At 38.2% G+C, this 22,606-nt stretch overlaps 1 protein-coding gene across 8 annotated transcripts in view; it reads right to left on the bottom strand.

The window, feature by feature from the left end:
* Positions 1-22,606, bottom strand: part of VPS13B (vacuolar protein sorting 13 homolog B) — a 613,015-nt gene that overhangs the window by 101,496 nt on the left and 488,913 nt on the right. Inside the window, exon 40 of one of the 8 annotated variants that reach the window (XM_036337865.1) lies at positions 6,211-6,249. The exons of the other annotated variants lie outside the window; for them this stretch is intronic. Coding sequence (XP_036193758.1) covers positions 6,226-6,249 — 24 coding nt within the window. The 3' untranslated portion in view covers positions 6,211-6,225. Of the gene's footprint in view, positions 1-6,210; positions 6,250-22,606 lie in introns of those variants that run through there. 8 annotated transcript variants of the gene reach the window in all.

Below are 22,606 nucleotides of genomic sequence, written 5' to 3'. Positions count from 1 at the left end.
CTTTAGTTACATATCTATAGCTGAGGATTTATTATTAATGCCGGCACGGAATAACTTGAAGGAAAGATGACTATTCCAAGAAAGTCTGGTTGCCAAAAAATAGTTTAGAAAGCCTGAATATCTAGTACTGAGTCATGAGAAGTGGGAAGACGTAAATTGGCTTCCCTGGAAAACATTCCACATGTAACACATGGTACATTTCAAATGACTGTCAAGATTATATATATTTTTATTACATTTTGTTTTCCTATGCATTATTTGACAGGACCTAAAAAATTAGCCAGCCATACATAATAAACTGTACTCTAAGCATATGTGGTCTCTGCATATGAATATATTTTAGGTTGTATATCTGCCAGTTGGTAAGAGCACGTGTATTTTTGCATTTAAAATGTTATTCCACAATTTGTTTCCATTTGATGGCTAATTTGGGAAGATTTGCATGTGTGTTGGTGATTTAAAAATATTTTTGGTACAAAGAATATTTTGGCACTTAATTTGTTTTTATTACTTAATAGTACTGCCAAGACTATTAGCAGGGTTGCAACTGCCCATGTGTTCTCACAGATAAAAGCTCTGATTTCTTTGTGTAGGGGCTGCTGAAGCTGGGCCATTAGCCCTTTGCCCACTCAGTCCCACTAAGCAAACTAGGCAAAGGATACAGAAGTGTCTTCCCTGTATTTATGTGCACGATAACAAGAGATCTAGCCCTAACCAGTTTGGCTCACTGGATAGAGCGTCAGCCTGGGGACTAAAGGGTCCCAGGTTCGATTCCGGTCAAGGGCATGTACCTTGGTTGTGGGCACATCCCTAGTAGGGGGTGTGCAGGAGGCAGCTGATCGATGTTTCTCTCTCATCGATGTTTCTAACTCTCTATCCCTCTTCTTTCCTCTCTGTAAAAAATCAATAAAATATATTTTTAAAAAAACAAGAGATCTAGTAAACGACGTATTATATCAGTCTGCCTCAATTGTCCTTTCCTTTATATTATGACAAAATAGAGGTAACTGACTATGTAGGGTTGGCCAGTAATTGAAGAAGCTGGAGTTTCCTTCAGGACTAAGTCACTAAAGCCTGGTTACAGCAGAGGGTACCATCTTTGTCACCCTCCCACCACATTTCCAGACTTATTGGGTCTCCAAGTCAACAGGTGATTACAGTTGGGGAAGAGCAGATGTTTTTCCACCACCACCTGTGTTTGTGGTAGTTGCAGTAATAATAATACTGATGGCAGCCTTGATAGATAAAACAACCTTGTGAATAGCCATTTACAATTTACAAAGATTTTTCTTATACATTGTCATAGTGAAGAAAATATGCTCCCCATTTTACAGATAGAGAAGTTAGAGAACTGTGGTTTAGAGAAGTTAGGTAGTATGTTGTATGTTCAAGATTACACAGTTAGTGGCAGACCTTTGGGCTGTAAATCCTATGCTCTTTAAACTAGTTACCTTTGGATTAAAGAAGAAAAACAGACCCCATAATGTGTCATTAACAATTTCCTGTCCCATTTTCTTTAAAGTGAATTCTTAGGAAGAAATCTAAATGCAGAATACATTTTGATCTTTACCATTTATCCCAGGAATTTATAGTTGGCAATTATTATTCTCTTTAGCAGACTTTTCCTTTCAGCATTTTGAATATGTTACTCCTCTGCCTCTGGCCTCAATGGCTGCTGATGAGAAATCAGCTGCTAATCTTACTGAGTATCCCTTACATATGATGAGTCACTTCTCTCTAGTTGCATTCAAGGTTGTTTTTGTTTTTGTTTTTTAAAGTTTGACTGTGCTTGTGTGGAAATCTTTGAGTTTATTCTATTTGGAGTTCATGGAGCTTCTTAGATGTGTCAACTAATGTTTTTCATTAAATTTGGCAAATGTGCAGCCATATTTCTTCAAATATTCTTTCTTCCCTTCTAAGACTCCCATCATGTATACTAGTATATTGATTCCCTTGATGTTATATTCCACAGATCTCTGAGGCTCTGTTCATTTGTCTTCATTCTTTTTTCTTTCTGTTCTTCAGACTCAATAATGTCAATTAATGTAATTTTAAGCTCACTGATTTTTTTCTCCTGCCTGTTTAAATCTGCTGTTGAACACCTCTAATGAATTTTTCATTTCAGTTATACTTTTCAACTCTGGGATTTCTCTTTGGTTCTTTTTTTTTTTTTTAAATAATTTCTATCTTTTTATTGATATTCTCCATTTAATTAGACATTATTGTCTTATTTTCCTTTAATTCTTTAGACAATGCTTTCCTTAGATTCTTTGAACATATTTAAAACTAGTAGCCTGGCACATGAACTCATGTGCCAGTAGCTTGCTGCTGCCCTCCTATAGCTCTCCACCCACTGCCCCGCCCTCCCGGAACTCCCCCCCCCCGCCCCCCGGTTTGCTGCCCTGCCAGCTCCTGTAGCTCTCTGCTGCTCGCTGCCCCACCCTCCTGCTGATCCGTGATCCGGTCATTACACAGTAGGTCATTATGTAAAGACCATTTGCATATTACATCTTTATTATATAGGATAGGTGGTTAGCCCTGCTGGGTAGCTCAGTTGGTTACAGTGTCGTCCCAATATGCCAAGGTTGTGGCTTAAGTCCCTAGTCAAGGTACATACAGGAATCAACCCATGAATGCATGGATAAGTATAACAATAAATAGATTTCTCTCTCTCTCTCTCTCTCTCTCTCTCTCTCTCTCTCTTTCCCCTTCATCTCTCTCTCTCTAAAAACCAATCAACAAATTAAAAAAAATTAAAGTAAAGATCAAAATAGGTGGTTAAAGTCTTTGTCTAGTAAGGTCAACTTCTAGGTTTCTTAGGTACAGTTTCTATTGATTGTTTTTTTCCTGTATATGGGCTAGACTTTCATATTTATTTGCATGTCACATACTTTCTTGGTCAAAAACTAAATATTTTAAATGATACAACATTTTATTATATTAGTGATGTAATGAAATAGTAATAAAATAGTGACACAATAAAATAGTAATATCATTAACTATATTACTATTATATTATTAGTAAATAATGGTAATTGTAGAAATCTGATTCTCTCTCTTCCCCAGAGCGTCCTGTCACTGCTATTTGTTGTAGTTGTTTGCATGTATTCTTTGTCATATGGTCAGTGAAGTTTTTACTCAGGGAGCTTAGTGGTCAGTTAATGATTAGATAAAGATTTCCTTAAAGGTTTGGAACCAGTAAGGCCACTGCTGGGGGGTTCTGTGTGCCTATTGACGCATGCCTTCAAGTCTGTGTTAGCTTCCCTTCCTACTGATGCAGAGCCTTAAGAGCAACCAGAGGTGACAGTGCAGGGCCTTCTCAGGTCAATCTTGAGCATGCACAGAGCCTGGGCAAGTGCACAGCCACACACATGCGTATGCTATTCTAGTTTCCAGGAATTTTATGGAGCTTTCAAAATTCTGTAGCCATTTTATCCCTCGGCTTTTCCTTTTAAGCTTCTCAGCTTAAAAGTTCATCTGTGATCCTGCTCCAAGCAGCCATTACATTAATTTCCTTGAATTCTTTCTGACTTCCATCTCTAGGGATGGTGGAGGGAAGGCTTTCACAGAACATTCATAGGTGATAACTTTTGAAAGTATAATCATTGTGAAACTCTTATTAATAGAAAGTTATTTTACCTCATTAACTAAGTAAAAGTATATATTGCATTTATAGCAATGTCAAGGTGGTGATAAGACCAAATATATTCTCCAATGGAGAGAGCACTGGAAAGATTACAAGTAGATAGGTTCAAGAGCTTTCAATAGATGAGTGGAAGAGAGTAGGGAAGTGGATAGTTAAGAAATAGAAAGTGAGGTCTGAGCATGTAATAATGGATTGATGGATGACTGAAAGAGACCATGTATATGTAGAAATGAGAATAAATAGCAATATAAACATTAAAACCTAGTAAGGTAACAAACAGCTTTGCCTCTGTAGAGTATAGAAGAAGTTTCTATTTATGATTGTGACTTTAAAACATGAAGAACGCTTCTTATAATTAGTTATTTATAATGATAAGAGGAGAAACATATTCATCACACACAATCAATGCAGTTAAATAAAGATACTTTTCCATAGTTCATAAGTAAAAATCTAATCTGATAATGGTATTTGTCAATTTTTTTTTGGTGTGTCTATTCCAAAGTATAAATCTACCATTTAACAATGACATAAAATACAAATATGTTTGCAATCTCAAATGTTTTAGCTTTTATTTCTAAATAATATTATTTCTTTTTACATGTATCTGCTTTTTAGTTGATTTTGAAGAAGGAAAAGAAAGCTTCTATACATCTTCAACTAATAGAAGCCATACAAAAAAACTCCAAAAACGTAAACTATTGGAACCAGTTGAGAAACCACAAGTATTCAAATGCAGGAAATCATGATTTTATAACATTTTAATGTGATCTACTCTTGGGAAACCAAGTTAACCAAACCCTATTTCTGTACAGGAAATATTCCAGCATACAGTTGTAATGCACTGTGGTGGAGTGGCACAGCTGCAGTGTTCACCTGTAATGCCCCACTGGTATTGTGGCTGACTGCATTGCATCAGGCTGCTTTCCTGTCCGGAAAGCCCTCTAAGTACAAACAAGACTCTAAGTCCAGATTTTATTTTCCCATGGTATCAGGATATGGTAATTTAAGAGCCCTGAGAAATACTTTTAGCCTTTAAAAGGAAATATGTAACATTCTTTTATTGGGATCTATGTTTGGGTTGGTTTTCAAAAAACTTAACATATGACCCAGTTATCTTATCAATTTATCAAGCTACCAAGTTTCAAGCAAATGCAGGTGTGTAATATGACATCTTTCAAAATAATATTTTTCCTTAAAGAGAAATAGTAAAAATGTATTAGGAACTTCCGAGTCAAAACTAACTTCAGCAGGGGACTGTACTTCTGTAAGGTTTCTTTTAACGAGACTCAAACCCTAAACTCAATATTGTGTTCTTATCTCATCTCTAATTATCCAGGTATTTTATTCATTTGTAAGAAACAGTCATATATATATGTATATGTATATGTATATGTATATGTATATGTATATGTATATGTATATGTATATGTATATGTATATGGCATATTGTAAAGAGCATTAACTGGGAATCAGGAAGAGGTTAATTGTAACCTAAAGTTAATTGCTAACTGGTTTTGTCACCTTGAGTTGAAGTCAAGACCAATCTGAACCTAATTTTCTTATCCATAAAAAATTAGGAGGATGGGATAAGATTACTTTAGCTCTTTCCAACTCTAAAGTAATATATAAACACAGGATTTGTTTTTTAAGTCTATATTTTAGGAAGAAAGTTTATATTTTAAAGTGTATGCTATCTGCCAAGATTGACATGATTTTATTCAATCTTAATGGTAATTCTGTAAGTTAGTAAGAGTATAACCATTTTACAGACGGAGACAATAAATCTCAGGAGGGTTAAACAACTTGCCAAGGACCTGCAATGATAGTAAGTTATGGAGCCCGGACTGTTGGATGCTAGGACCCAGGAGCGCATTCATCTCATGATACTGACTCCGGTATTTAGTTGCCTGATTGTGGCAGGATTTCAAAAATATGTAATCTGACAAATAAGCAATGCTCATAAACCAAATATAGTTATACTGTGGTAATTTTCTATATAGCTATTTATAAAAATTAAAAAAGTTCAAATACAGTAATCATTGATAACAGCTCTTAACAAACCTTTATAATAAGAAAGAGAACTACAGTACAGATAGAGTAAGCCTTAATAATTGGAAAGAAATCAATAGAAATTACACAATAACTTTTAAAAACCAGAAAATATTTTACAACAAAAAGCAGGCTTAGCATATTTTATAAAGGTTTGTTATAAAGTCAAACCTTTAGACTAGATCCAGCCCTTTTTAGTAAAGGGCTAGATAGCAAACGTTTGAGGCTTTGTGTGTATGTTCTGTTGGGATTACTTGACTTTGCCTACTGGAGCATGTAGATAGTACCTAAATAAGTGTGCCTGTGTGCCAATAAAATTTTATTTACCAAAACAGGTGGTGGGCTGGACTTGGATTGCAGGCTGTAGTTTGCTGACCTCTTGAAGAGTGTTGTTCGATAGAGGCCCTTTCGGGTCCATGTCTGTGAGGAGATAATTCTCCAAAGGCCTGTCACATTTCCACACATCTTAGAGGCGAAGGCATTGTCTTTATTCCAGGCTATCTTTTGAATGAAATATGTATAGCCGACAGCTATGGAAGACAGACAGTATCTCCCTACAAAAAAGGGGCAGGCATGCTTATTGTCTTTTATAAGAAGATTCAGGTTCCCAGGTTCCTTCCCCACCCTGTGTGTCTTAAGTGTCATCTGGCTCTCTTCATGTCACCCGTAGGGAACTGAGGCTTGGGGAACTGACACATATGCAGACAATCGGTTGTCGGTAATAAACTGTCCTTCGCCTCTGACCTAGCACTCCTATATTTTCTACCAACATCCATGAGACTGTGGCAGGCTAAGTTGTTAACTTGTAAATGGAGTAAAACTCTGATGCTCCATAATTTTTGACAAAATCTATAGTTTATTTAACATATATTTTTATATGTACCACATAATTACACACATATATAAATGTCTGTATAAGAATGAGATTAACTAGCCTATTAATTAAACTTAATTTATTCACCAAATATTTGTTGTTTCTCTGGTAAGGGCAAGTGAGAGGTACAATGATCAGCAATATAGATGTGGTTCCTGACTTCCTGGGACTTACAAGCAAGTACATAAATATTAAGTGCCTGGCATTGTCAGAAACAATTTAAAATATTTTTTAAAAATATATTTTTTATACCAATTACTCCATAGTTTTTCTGGTAAATTTGGATTTGTCTCTATTCTCTAAGTTTCCTAAGACAATCATATTCTCAAACAACCACGTCGACACTGTAGCCCCAAAGTGGGCTGTAAAGAGTAGTCAGGCATATCTATAATACATACCCTTAGAGGAGACATGAACGTCTTTGACACTGATTATGATTCTTTTCCTATTATCTGTCATGCCAAATTTGCCTGAAATAATGACTTATAGTAGTTTAGTGCCAATCACTCTTAACCTTATACTTCCCTGATTTGCCATTAAGAACAGCCACAGGGTGTTAGAAAATATGCCTATTTACACACCAACGGAACGTATCGGACCACAGCTCTGCTCACTGGGTTTGTTTTTAGGCTTCAGGTGGCGAGGGAACAAAGAAGGCTCTCACAGATATCTATAATTTTCTGAGTCTTGCAAAATCATCTCTTCTAAAATCTACAGAGAGGCAAATTTCCTGGGCTGGAATGACTGGCTCTTTCTTCATGAATTTACAGATAGAATTTCTGGCTGTACTGACCACCATTATTTGGTGGTGACCTATGTCCTGTTAAATAAGTCATCATGTAGAAAGAATGTAATGTGGAAAAGATGAATTTTGGGAGTGCTTTTTAGACAATTTAGTTAAGTTCAAACAAGGCCTAGCCTAGAATATAAGCCACAGACAGCTAATTTGCTGTTTAGGGTACATCACAGGCTTTATGTGATGAATTTTTCTCTTGAGATTCATGGAAAGAAGCAAAATGTAAAATAGAAAACTAAGAAATAGTATGGACAAAGACAGAAAAAAAGAACCAATAACCAGTTGTGCCCATAGACCTGTTTTTGTATTCACAGTCAGCGGCACCTTCTTGGGTGTTCCCCACTCTGACCCTCTTCCCGTGACCCTGCTGCCCAAGGGGAAACAAGTATTCTCGGAACATGTCTCTCTGAGGAAAAAAACCCCATACAAAACACAAAGAACAAATTCTTCTATAGTCCACAAATATAAGCAATTCTTAAACTTTAGTGAACAATTAAAATAAATGACATTGATTTTAGAGACTTACTTTTAGGGTTAAAAATCTATAAACATTTCGCCATGTTACATAATCATAAAATATTTTAAAGATCTTGGTTTTCATTTATAATACAAAAACTGACTATTCCAAAGAGCACCAGAATGATTTTATTCCTGAATGAAAAATACAGGATGTTGGATTCTCTAAAAGGTACAATCGGGGACAGGTCTGATGAATTGAGAGCTGGTATGCATTTCCTTGAAGCTAATGAACTATGATTTTTTTTCTTTATTTCTGCAACTATATATCTTCACTCACAGAACTTTATTGTACCTCAACTGAATATTATGGTTTAATAGTTTGATCTAAGTATTTAAAATTCTTCTGGCTAAAAGCCAAATTCAAAACTTTTTTTGTACAATAACATATCTATTTCTAACTTCTGGCCTGCTTCTCCCTTTGGACCTCATCCCTGACAGACATCTGTATTTTGTAACTTTTCCTGCTTTCTGGCTCTGAAGATACTCTAGTTTTGGCCCAATAATTCTTTTCTGTTTGAATTCATTAGCGTGAGAATCGCAGGACTGGAAAGGACTTTGGGAGGTCATGTAGGCATCAACTTGTTGCTCCGGACAGCCCTAACTCCAAACCAGGAAGACAAATGATGTTTAAAGACTTGTGGAGAAGATTTTAGGATTTCTCTCATCAACACTGGAGTGCTTAGCATGCCTCACTATTAGAAAATGCTTTGTGATATAATTTTCATTTTTTAAAAATGTTATTTGGCAGACATCATGGCTTTCTATAAAATGAATTACCATATAGCTTATATTTTTAGTCCATTAAAAGGATAGTGAAGACTGAACTAAATTACTTGCTGGTCTCCAATGGTCCAGAACTGGGGCAAGGGAAGTACTTAGGTTACATGACATTAACATCGCTTTATTGATAGTAATGCACATGTTATAGATGTTGTCATTCTCATTTAGTTTGGTCTTTAGTTTTAATCTGTCTTATCTACTACAAACAAATGAGAGTATTTTCTAAGTTAATTTTTCATAAAAAATGCCTAATACCAGCATAACTGGGTTCACTTACTAGCTATATGATTTTTAGCAAATTCTATCTGCAGTTTATTAAGTTATAATGATGACATGGAATGCACAAGATTTGGGAAGGGCAAATGAAAGACTGTAGGTAAACTACCAAACAAAATTTTGGCACATAGAAATTGCTCAATAAATGCAAGTTGCCTCTTCTCTCTTAGTGAAAAATGAGTCACTGAATTTATTTCTGTGGGTTGGGGAAATTGATAACAAACTATCATAAACATCGATGGATGTTAAAACCAGCATGTAAAAGACTGATGTGGACTACAAAGTGATGGATCAGACTAACACCACCTGATCAATTTTAACACTGCCAAAAGTGAAATAAGCTGACATCATGTGCCCTGTGTTGTGATAAAGTAGGAAGATAACTGTGACACTTAAGAAGTATTCTTCCCCCAAACCTCCCCCCTCCTCCTAGCAACTCAAATCTAATCAAGCTTCTATAATAACTATTACAGAAAATAGGGAGGATAGAGAAAAATGTTAGGTAATATTATAAGGTCAAATGAGTCAAAGTACAGAAGGTAGGAAATTCTATAGGTCAAATGATCCCATCTCTGCAACAAATAAATGACATGAGGGAGAAAAAAGAGAGATGGAACTGTTATAGATTAAAAGAGACATAAGAGCCATATCAGTCAAATGTAATGTGTGGATTTCAGTGGGACCCTGATTCAAACAAACCAACTAGGAAAAAACATTTCTGAGACAATATGGGAGAAATAAATATAGATTATTATATGACATTAAGGAATTATTATTAATTTCATTGACTATAACAGGTACTGAAGTTATGTTTAAAGATATTTACCAATGATTACTGAAGTATTTATGGTGAAATAACATAATACCTGGGATTTCTTTTAAAATATTCCAGAAAAACAATAATAGCACCAACAAAAAGTGAGCAGGAAAATAGCTGTAACAAGGACAACAGGCTATTGATAATTACTAAAAATGTGTAAGAGACATGTAGAATTTATTATATTGGTCTCTCTACTTCGGTATATTTCAGATTTTTCATGACAGAAACACTTTTTTTCCCCCAAGGAGAATCATCAAATTCCCCCTCCCCCTCAAACTAAAATTCATAAAATGATAAAAGTCTTTCTGAGAAATAATGTAAAAAGCATATCAATCAAGAAAATTTAAAATTTGTGCTTGAAGCTTCCTTCAAAATCAGTTCAAAAATCATTTTAGGAGATAGAGCTCATATAACAGAAATAACTTTGATGAAATCATGCACTAACTTAGAAAAGGCCAAATTTATACTGCATCAATAAAAAAAAAAAAGAAAGAAAAGAAAAAAGAAAGCTAAAAAAGGTGCCATCATGGAAAAAAATATTGGCTAATCATATATCTGATAAGGGGACAATATCCAAAATACATTAAGAACTCATACAACTTAATATAAACAAACAAAAGGTCAGAATATCTGAATAGAAATTTTCCCAAAGAAGACATGATGGCCAACAGGTACATGAGATATTCAACTTCATTAATCATCACGGAAATGCAAATCAAAACCATAAGGATATATCACCTCATATCTGTTAGAATGGCTAGCATCAAAAAGACAAGAAATGACAAGTGTTGCTGAGAACGTGGAAAAATGAAGGCTCTTGTGTACTGTTGGTGGAAATGTAAATTAGTTCATTCAAACAGTATGGAAGTTCCTAAAAAAAATTAAAAATAGAAGTACCATATGATCCTGCAATTCCACTTCTGGGCATTTATCCAAAGAAAATGAAAACTCTAACTTGAAAAGATATATGCACCTCCATATTCACTGCAGCATTATTTACAATAGCCAAGATATGGAAACAACATAAGTGTCTACTGATAGATGAATATATAAAGAAAACATCTGACAAAATGTACTTTAAAACAAAGGCTATAGTAAGAGACAAAGAACACTACATAATAACAAAGGGAACAATAAATAAGAGAATATAAACCTCGTAAACATTTATGCACCCAACACAGGAGCACCTAAATATGTAAAGCAAATCTTCAAGGACATAAAGGGAGAAACTGACAGTAATTCAGTCATAGTAGGGGATTTTAACACACCATTGACATCAATGGATAGATTTTCCAGACAGAAAATCAAGAAGGAAACAGCGGCCGTAAACGACACACTAAATCAAATGGGTTTAATTGATATCTTCAGAGCATTTCACCTCAAAGCATCAGAATATACATTCTTCTCAAGTGCACATGGAACATTTTCTAGGACAGACCACATATTAGGACACAAAACAAATCTCAATAAATATAAGACTGAAATCATATCAAGCGGCTCCTTTGACCATAATGGTATGAAATTAGAAATCAATTACAAGAAAAAAAACTGAAAAACACACATTTGAAAGCTAATTAGCGTCACTAAACAATGAATGGGTCAAGAAAAAAAAAATCAAAAGATACCTTGAAACAAATGAAAATGAGAGCACAACAATCCAAAATTCATGGGACAAAGCAAAAGCAATTCTCAGAGGGAAATTCATAGCATCACAGGCCTACCTCAAGAAGCAAGAAAAATCTCAAGTAAACAAACTTTATACTTAAAGGAACTTGAAAATGAACAAACAAAGCCCAAAGTGAGAAGGGAAGGAAATAATAAAGATCAGAGCAGAAATAAATGAAATAGAGTCTAAAAATACCATACAATAGATCAATGAAACCAGGAACTGGTTCTTTGAAAAGATAAACAAGATTGACAAATCTTTAACCAGACTCATCAAGAAAAAAAGAGGACCCAAATAAAGAAATACAGAGGATTCTAAGAAAATATTAAGAACAACTATATGACCACAAATTGGACAATCTGGAAGAAATGGGTAAATTTCCTAAAAGTATACAATCTTCCAAAATGCAATCAGGAGGAACAGGAAATCTGAATACACATATTGCAACTAGTGAAACTAAAGCAGTAATAAAAAACAAACCCCAAAACAAAAGTCCTGGACCAGATGGCTTCACAGGAGAATTTTACCAAACATTCAAAGAACTAATACATATCCTTCTCAAACTATTCCAAAAAAAAAATCAAGAGAAGACTCCCAAGTTCATTTTATGAGGCCAGTATTATCCTAATTCTGAAAACCAGATAAAGACACTACAAAGAAAGAGAATTACAGGCCAATTATCCCTGATGAACATAGATGCCAAAATCCTCAACAAAATATTCGCAAAACAGATTAAACAATACATTAAAAAAATCATACACCATGATCAAGTGGGATTTATTGCAGGGATACAAAGTTGGTACAATATCCACAAATCAATAAACATGACACACCACATAGACAAAATGAAGGATAAAAATCACATGATCAGATCAATAGATGCAGAAAAAGCATTGTATAAAACCCAACACCTACTGATGATAAAAACTCTCAGAAAGTGGGAAAAGAAGAAATTTATCTTAATACAATAAAGGCCATATATAACTCCACAGCCAACATTATACTAAATGGGCAAAAACTAAAAGCAACCGAAACCGGTTTGGCTCAGTGGATAGAGCGTCGGCCTGCGGACCGAAGGGTCCCGGGTTCGATTCCGGTCAAGGGCATGTGCCTCGGTTGCGGGCACATCCCCAGTGGGAGATGTGCAGGAGGCAGCTGATCGATGTTTCTCTCTCATCGATGTTTCTAACTGTCTATCTCTCTCCTTTCCTCTCTGTAAAAAATCAATAAAATATATTTAAAAAAAAACAAAAAAAAACACACACAAAAAAACCTAAAAGCAGTTCCTTTAAGCTTGAGAATAAGACAAGTATATCTGTTTTCACCATTCTTATTTAATATAGTTCCAAAAGTCCTAGCTACAGCAATCAGAATTCAAAAAACGCTAATACCCAAATGTCCAATAACCTATGATTGGTAAGTGAAATATAGTATATCCATGCAATGAAATATTATTTGGCAACAAAAAGGAATAAAATACCGATCCGTGATACAACATGGGTGAATTGTGAAAACATTATGCTTAATGAAAGAAGCCAGTCACAAGACTACAAATTATATGGTCCCATTCATATGAAATGTCCAGAATAGGTAAGTATAGCAACACAAAATAAAGTAGTGGTTGTGTAGGGGTGGGGAGTGGGGGACTGGCGGGTGACAGCTAAAGCACAGTAGGTTTCTTTCTGAGATGATAAAAATGTTCCGAAATTGACTGTGGTGATGACCGCGTAACTATGTGAATACGCAAAGAACCATTCAATTGCACCCTTTAAATGAGTGAACCTGTGGTATGTGAATTTTATTTCAATAAAGCTGCGAAAAATGCTAATAGCATGAGAGAACCAAGATTTGTAACGCTGACTTTGATGTAGCATATGAAGGTGTTGCTATAAAACATGTAAGGTTCTCAAGTTTGACTTTTTTTCTAACTAGGAGTTGAATTTAAAAATTGGCAGTCATGCATGCTTGAAAATATAGGACATAATTGAACTTTTAGGCACCTCTATGAAAACAATGGGTAAAGAATTTGTGGCTTGTTGCCGAGGCCGGTTTGGCTCAGTGGGTGGAGCGTCAGCCTGCGGACTGAAGGGTCCTAGGTTCGATTCTGGTCGGGGGCATGTGCCTGGGTTGCGGGCACATCCCCAGTGGGAGATGTGCAGGAGGCGGCTGATCGATGTTTCTCTCTCATCAATGTTTCTAACTCTCTATCTCTCTCCCTTCCTCTGTGTGAAAAATCAATAAAATATATTAAAAAAAAAAAAAAAGAATTTGTGGCTTGTAATCGAGGCTCAGTTTCTCTCCAACATTCAGAATCTAGGGCAGAACAAGAGGCCAACTGGCACCTGCAGAAGGTAAGCCCTTCGAGGAAAGTAAGAACTGCTAACACAAAGCACCAACTATGCGCTGGACACTGTTCCTCTTCTCACATATAGCAATCGGTTATTTCACCCAACAACTCAAAGAGGCATCAACTATTATTAGGCCTAGCTTACAAGTGACGAGATCCAGCTTCTATGCCCTTAACAGTTGGGCTATATGGCCTCTCTGTCTTCCTTTTCTCCTGCTTGTTACTTTCTTCAACAATGTAGCTTTTAAGAATTAACTTATACTTCATGAATAATGGCATTTACTGTGACTCTAATGGGGGAAATATTGCTATTTCTGGGGGGAATATAGCTTTGCTATTTGAGGGAGAGTAATTCATAAACATTATTATAACCATCAATTCATATTTACTGTCCTTTCTTTCTTTTATCCCCAAACCTTTTTAATGCAGAGCAGCAAACATCAAACACTGATGGCTAAGCATAGTTCGTCGTTTCCAGAGAGAAGTGCCCCCCACCCCTTTTAATGCAAGAGTATTTAATTGGAAAAGAGAAATAGGCTAATAAAATGTCTACCACCAAATAAAGTGACAGGACAGAAATGACTTCAGCATTCTTCCAGTTTGCAAATGTTTTCCATTTACTTTAAAAGCATGTATTATTGACAGATTCCTTCCCCACCTCTCATTTTTTTTAAGGGCAGGGAATGCTAGCATTTTAAACTACAGTATCTATCTATCATCTATCTATCTATCTATCTATCTATCTATCTATCTATCTATCTATCTATCTATCTATCTATCTATCTGAAGTCTCATTTGCTTTTTAAGTTTTCACTGGGAGTCCTGCTTCAGCAGACCATTCACCAATGCACTGGGGAAGGATTTCTCACTGCAGCACAGACTAAACCAGGGGTGGGCAAACTTTTTGACTCGAGGGCCACAATGGGTTCTTAAACTGGACCGGAGGGCCAGAACAAAAGCATGGATGGAGTGTTTGTATGAACTAATATAAATTCAAAGTAAACATCATTACATAAAAGGGTACGGTCTTTTTTTTTTTTTTTTTTAGGTTTATTCATTTCAAACGGGCCGGAACGATGGGTTTCACAAGTAGGCAAGAAGCACACAGGTCCCAGGGCTGGCGAGCACCTAGGTCCTAGGAGACTGAGAGGTCAGCAGGGACTGCTAGGGGCCGGTCTCCCAGGAGCTCTCCCGCCCTTCCTCCTCAGCAAATAAGTCCCAATGTCCCCTTTAAGTAGGAATAGCCATGTGACACAATTCTGGATTCCGGGATGTTAGCATGTGTACAGGGTGGGGGTTCCAAGACCTATCCTTGAAGGAAGGAGGGGTGCTCTTTTTGGCCCCTTCCTCTTTCTGTGGTTGGAATGAGGACAAGACACTGAAGCTGAGCAGCCAGGGAGGAGGAGCAGGTGCTGGGACAGCGGAGCAGCAGGAAGCAGGGGCCTGGGCCTCATGACCAGGTAGAGACTGTCACAGTCCTAGACTGCCTACCCGTTACTGCTCAGCTGTGCTGGGAAAAGAAACGTCCGTGTTGTGCCGCTGCTGCTGCTGCTTTGTATTTTCTGCCTCTTATATCTGAACCGGATCCTCATTGACACAGGGCTCAGGAGCTGTGGCAGTGTTTCCTCTGGTGTTGCAATTCTTTTTTTAAAATAATATATATTTTTATTGATTTCAGAGAGGAAGAGAGAGGGAGAGAGAGAGAAACATCAATGATGAGAGAGAATCACTGATCGGCTGCCTCCTGCTTGCCTTCTACTGGGGATTGAGCCCGCAACCCAGGCATGTGCCCTGATCAGGAATCAAGCTGTGACCTCCTGGTTCATAGGTCAATGCTCAACCACTGAGCCACACTGGCCGGGCTGGTGTTGCAATTCTTCATCAAAGATTCACGTCAAGAAACACCAATCAGAAAGGACATACACACCCCTATGTTCACAGCAGCACAATTTATAATAGCTAAGATTTGGAAACAGCCTAAGTGCCCATCAGCAGATTAGTGGATTAAAAAACTGTGGTATATCTACACAATGGAATACTACACTGCTATAAAAAAGAAGGAATTTTTACCTTTTGCAACCGCATGGATGGACCTAGAGAGCATTATGCTAAGTGAAATAAGCCAGTTGGAGAAAGATGAATACCACATGATCTCACTCATTTGTGGAATATAATGAACATAAACTGATGAACAAAAATAGATCCAGAGACAGAGATACAAAAAAATGGACTGTCAAACCTCAGAGGGAAGGCAGGGGAGGGGGTGTGTGTGTAAGAGATCATCCAAAGGACTTGTATGCATATATATTAGCATAACCAATGGACATGGACACTGGGGTGGTGGGGGCTTGTCCTGGGGGGTGGGGTGGCCAGGGAGGGGTCGATGGGGAAAAAATGAGACATATATAATACTTTAATCAATAAAAAAAGAAATTAAAAAAAAGATTTACGTCAGTTACAGGAACCTATAACTTCAGGAAATTGTATGTTACAACTTGTGTGTGCTCATGTACTTTTCAAGGAGAAATGGCCATGATCATTCATTTAACTTCTTAGATGCTCAGCTTTCTTTCTGTAACAGGGGAGCACAACACTCCCCTGGGCAGAGTTGATGTCAGGAGTCCATGTAATTTGTATGCACTGCACAGCAGTGAACAGTGCCTAGCATAGTGGGTCCCCCTGATTTACAAAATCTTATACAGTCTGATACCTCTCATTGAGCTTCAATGTAGCAGCATCTATGACTTCTCCTACTCTCTCTCATTAACTTACCATGTTAATTGCCAAGAGCACAGATTCTTTCTCTACAATGTCTACTGCACTCACTTCTGTTCTTCCGTGCCAACTGCCCCTCCGCCCCCAGCTTTACAGCCTCTGTCATCTCCTCTCTGAGACCCTGAACAGGCCAACAGACCTTCTCATTTGGGTTCCTTTTCTACTCCACATTCTATCAGACAAAGTCCTGGACTGCCAATGGTTCTCCAATACAGAGCAACTGAAACTACAAATTCAATGCTTTAGTAGTCAAGGTAGCACAACACAGAAGAAACCTTATGGATTCATACAAACCTAGGCTTGAGTACTGGTTTTACATCCTTACTTGCTCTGTGATCTTGGGAAAATGTTATAACTTCTCAGAACCTAAGTTACCTAAGCATGAAATAGAGACAACAGCACCCACTACACAGGTTTAGAGTGAGGACAGGAAAACATGACATATGAAAGAACCAGTTTGGTGCCTGGTACATAGTAGGTGCTCAGTAAGTTTGGTGTTTGCTTCTTTCCCTCTCTGAAATGGACATGCACTACAAAGGCATGTCTGCAGCCATCACCCCTCCACTTACCTCTTATTTGACAATGTGTGCCAGTCAAGCCAGATTATCTGCCACTCCCCAGATGAACATTGTCTTCTACTCAATTCTGAAATTTGCTCATACTAATTATTTTTTCCAACTGTTCCCCCCCCACCCCATTTTATCTGATGGAATCCTATTCAGCCTTCAAGGACCCCCTGAATTACCATCTTCTCCATGATTCCCTCTTCCTGATATTTCCAGTCTGACAGGAACCCTTGTTTGAAGAGGCACATTCTCATGTGCCTGCTATGGAACTTCATAGTTTGTATTCCCTTGATTTGTGTACTTGTTATCCCGTCCAAAAGACCATTTGCCTTGAGATCAGAACCATAGCCCCATCCACTTCCGTGTCTCTTATGGCCCTAGTCCAGGTCCTTTTATCTGTATTTACTGAGTTATCTCAGGTGGAGCTCTTTTAATATCTTCCCAGACCCCCTGTCATATTTCACAACATTGTGAGGACAGGATGATTGAAAGTGGGTCCAGGGAACACTCTATTTTAGGTTCCCCCTTACTGTCAAAAGAGAAGGCAATGACTTCTGGATGCAAAACTCTTAGTAGTGGGCCCAGTACTATTACCCATAATTCAAAACCATTCATTACTGTGTCCACTGGGTGCACACAACTTCCCTTTATTTCCTAAGAGTCTGGCTCTGCCTCTAACTTCCCCAAAGCCCCCAAGACTTCTTTGTCTTTTCTGCATTTCAACAAGAATGAATCTCCTCTCTGCCTTTGAGTCCCCCCCTAAAATGATGGATGGGAGCTAAGCCTTCTGGACACGTCAGTACAGCTGCCAATGGGCAGGAGGTGCTTATAAAACAAAGTTCAGGATTCTGCGAACATATGTGCAGCCATAAGTGATCCGCCCAACACAGCTGGAAAGAAGCACCCGAGAACGCGCCCCTTTATCCTTTGTAAGCTGCATAGACGAGGCAGATCACGTTAGATTGCGAGCATCTCTCAGAGGGTTCTCTCCTGCAGCGTCACCAGCGCTAACATAACCTGGCCTACCAGGCCCATGTGCTCTAGCCTCACAGGAAGCTCATAAAGCCAGGTTTAAAGCACAAAAGTCTAGTTTTTAATTTATTGGGTCATATCGAGTATTACTGTCTGACTTGGAACATTTTTCCATGTAATTAATAACTAGATTCAAATCCATACAACTATAAGGTTTAATGAAGCTTTAGTTCAGTCTGTGGATAAGTGTGCAAGATAAAATGTTACTAGAATACCAAACACAATTAAATCACCACTAAGCTACAGACATTAAGCATCACACATTGTAAACTCAATTTCAAAAATAGCAAGTATTTTCTATGTAAAGTTCTCACACATCGTTAGAGCTGGGGGAGGATCCAGAACCTGTGCATTTGCCTGTGAGCCACACCGTCCTATGTTAGGAAGGAAGCACGGATCAAGACAAGGTATCGCTTAAGCATCTTGGGGACAAGAAAATATCTCATGTGTGTCAGTAAAACACACGTGAAGCTTGCCTAATCTATATGTTGGGAGGATGCGGGGGAGGACGATGAGAAGATTTAAACAGTGATGTGAGGCTTTTCTCCAGATGCAGATGGCCTTTGATGTGCAGAGAGAAACAGCTTTGCCAGAATCTGCAAAGGGAAAGGCTGAGAAAACCATAGCAAGAATGAGTCAACTTTTCAGTGAGGCAGTCTTTCTAGAGACCCTGTGCTGGGGCGATTCTCTAACCACAGCCCATCTACAAAAGGCTCCCATAGAGCTGAGCACACTGTGCGGCCTCAGAGCCAGTCAGCCTGGACAGAAACGCTCAGAGTGAGGCCGGTACTGACCCTGAGTGTGGCCACAAGTGCAGTAAGAGAGAGATGATATAGAGTGGATCCCTGGAGGTAGCTGTAAGGTCACAATGAATTCACAGCCATGCTGGTGAGTGTGACTCCACACCCACGGCCGTAGTTGAATGGGCCAAGGTCCTGACATAACCAGTTCAACCAGGGAAGTGGAACTGGACTGGAGGTTGAACTTGGACCTCTGGGAGCTGTGGGGAGGCTACCAGGTGGCCTAGAAGCTGGGCGGGGCAGCTAGCCTGTTAAAAAGGAAGAAAAAAGCAAATATGGGCAAAGAGCAGAGAAAGTGAAGGGAGCAAACATTCCCCTGGGCTCCTCTCTTCCGGTCCTGGCCCCATCTCTCCAGAGGCCCAGCAGCATTTTGCCCTTGGTATCCTCAGATGCAGGGGGGAGACCCTGCTTTGCTAAGCCAGCTTTAGTGCCAGTGGGGTTTCTGGGTTTCTGCTACCTGCAACCTAGAGGACTGTAGCTGGTGTACCACCTGGGCAGCACCGGACCCTGTAGCCACAGGAAAGTGCTGTCTTACAGTAGCTGTTCTCAGTCAGTGAGAGCAGGCCATCAGTCACTGCAGAGCCAGCATTCGGACAGTTATTGCCATTAACAGACGAGAAACATGAAAATTTCTCAGAAACAGGGCTTCCTTGGTCTCATACAGTAGGACCCAGGTTTCTTAACTGATTGCTAGGATGACGATGATGACAACAGTCATAACAGCAGCTACTATTTATCTAGTGTCGTCGTCGTCGTCATCATCATCATCATCATCATCATCATCATCGAGCCTTTAACTGTGGAAAGCACTGTGCTCGGTGCTTTACCTGCATTATCTCTGCCCCTCACAGCTCTTGAAGGCAGTGAGAGTACACGTTTGCTTGGAAAGGCCTGTGACACAAGACACAATAAAGATGTCACCTGGGAAAGACCAGCATGCTGGGAAGGCAGGTACCATAAAAGAGTACTTAGCATGATGGATTCACCATAATTCAAGATCTGGCCTCTGACCTTGCAGTCTCAGAAAATTTTCATGGTGTCCTAGCACTGACTGGATTTAGGAATGCTGACTCATGCAACAAAGTTCACAGGAGACTGATATATAAACCAGATGCCAAGTTATTTATTTACCATCAGGTGTGTAACTGCCAAGGAGCCTGGAGACCGATGCTGGTCAGAGCAGTGTATGGTCCTTCCTACACAGACAGATTGTGTTGGGAGCCTGACTACTAGATGGTTGTTTGGGTGGTTGGATGATCTGAATATTAGACACGGAGACTGGACAGCTGCTATATTCATCTCCATAAATGGGATTTAGCTGACAGGTAAACCACACAGACACTTGGGTACCAATTCTTTGGATGTTGCCAGGAGGGCTTTTGCCAATGAATAATTCCTTGAACCTCCTAGGCTTCTAGAGCTGCCCAGCTCTCCTTCCTGAAGGAAACATTCTTTCTCGAGATATCCCCAACCCATCTTGTGTGTCTGGGAGTCCTTTTATTTAAGGTTATTTTGTATATCTTTGGTCTGTTTTGTTGTTTTATGATTTACAGTTTGAAGTAAAAGAATAATTTTATTTTCCTTCTTTTCACATTTCTCAACAAAGTAACTTATCATCACCCAACACATCACCTACAGTATTATTATCCCAATGTTGTACACATAGGGTGAAGAGCATGGGACCTGGAGTCTCAGAAAGACCTGGGATAAAATTCTGGCTCCCCCATTTTACATTTTATGATAAAAGACCAGTTAATTTCACCTGGCCTCAGTTTCCCCACTTATATAATGGAGATAATGCCCACATCACAGAATCAAATAAGATTTAATGAGGTTATATGTGCAGAGCACCTAGCACAGCACTGGGTATAATACACCAAGGTGACCACAACACATCAGAGCAAAAGTAACACAGTTCTCAACCATTTAGATTCTCCTTGGTTTCTAAGTATACAATTTTTTTGTTCATTATTCTTCCAATATGATTTTTGTAATCATATTAGTGTAAAAAAACTAGTTTCCTTAACTTATGAACCAAATAAACCAAAGTGAATTGGGAACAAGTGCATTGGTTTCTTTGGCTTCCTGTTCTCCTTCTCCACCAGAAACAAACAAATGATACAGCTTGCTTTTGTCTTTTTTTCTTCGTTATCCTTGTGAAAATATCCTTTAAGGACTCTAGTCATGATGTTTTCATATAAGAATTCTGCATCAAATTTTGAAGCTTAAGAGTGCGTTTATTTTGTTTGTTAATCTCACCCGAGGCTATTTTTCCCATTGATTTTTAGACATAGTGGAAGGGAGGGAGAAAGAGTGTGTGTGTCGGGCGGGGGCGGGAGGGGGATCATGGCGGGGGGTGAGACAGGGAGAGAGAATCATCTATGTGAGAGAGACATATTGATTGGTTGCCTCCCACAACCAGGGACTGAACCCTCAACCCGGGTATGGGCCCTTAACTGGGAATCAAACCCGAGACCCTTCTGAGCACAGGCCAAAACTCTAACCACTGAACATACCAGCCAGGGCAAGAATGCCTTTTTAACTGAGAAAGTCCTATGACATCATATAGCTCTAGTAACAAATTTATTCCCCCCCATCCCCACCCCCATTAATTCCATGTACTCTTTAGATGTCAGAATTACACGATTCTTCCTATATAAATGTACTGTCTATGCTAATATATATTCAGCTATTCTACCTTATGGGCTTGCAGATGCAATTATGCCCTCTTTTCAATTATATTATAAACCTTATAAGAGTAGGGGTAGATCTTCTATCTCTTTATGTCCTCATTTGTACATACATTGTTTCTATATTGATATTGAGAAGATATTCAATAGTTATTTGTTAAGGAGAAATGCTGTAAAGTAGAAATAAAAATAACAAATAGCTGTTTGTCTTATTTGTTAATTTTTAGTCACATTTTTTGAAAGTATGTATCTGAATCTAAGTGTCTATTTACTTTTGTTTTGTGAACCTATGTTAATTTTCCCCTAAATTACCTAAATGTTTTCTTTCTTTTTTTCTCTGACTTTTAACACCTGGAATCTTATGTACACCCTAGAGCAGTGATGGCAAACCTATGACACACGTGTCAGAGGTGACACGCGAACTCATTTTTGTGGTTGATTTTTCTTTGTTAAATGGCATTTAAATATATAAAGTAAATATCAAAAATATAAGTCTTTGTTTTACTATGGTTGCAAATATCAAAAAATTTCTATATGTGACACGGCACCAGAGTTAAGTTAGGGTTTTTCAAAATGCTGACACGCTGAGTTCAAAAGGTTCGCCATCACTGCCCTAGAGATTTCTTGCACTAGAAAAATTCCTGACATTAGCTCTTACATCTTTCTTTTTAATCCATAAAGTATATTATCACTGCCAAACTCATCCTCCGTTTTCCTTCTTTAATTTTGTTCCCCATCTGTTTAAATTGCTTCAGCGACCCCCATCCACTTAATGTTTGTCTTGAATTGTAATGCTGCAGCTTTATTCTCCTATGGTTCCTTGGGGGAAAGATGATATTTAGTTTGGCCTATTGTCACATACCAAATGAAGATATCTAAAAATTTAGTGCAACACACAAATGCAAATAAATAAGAAAACAAGAATAATACAGTATTCAGAGAATAAGAACAAGCACCATGATGGATCTGG

This window comes from Myotis myotis, unplaced genomic scaffold (genome assembly GCF_014108235.1).
Source record: "Myotis myotis isolate mMyoMyo1 unplaced genomic scaffold, mMyoMyo1.p scaffold_m19_p_16, whole genome shotgun sequence".
Classification (NCBI taxonomy): domain Eukaryota; kingdom Metazoa; phylum Chordata; class Mammalia; order Chiroptera; family Vespertilionidae; genus Myotis; species Myotis myotis.
The sequence above is the reverse complement of the archived record's forward strand: the minus strand, read 5'-3'. Positions and strand labels throughout refer to the sequence as shown.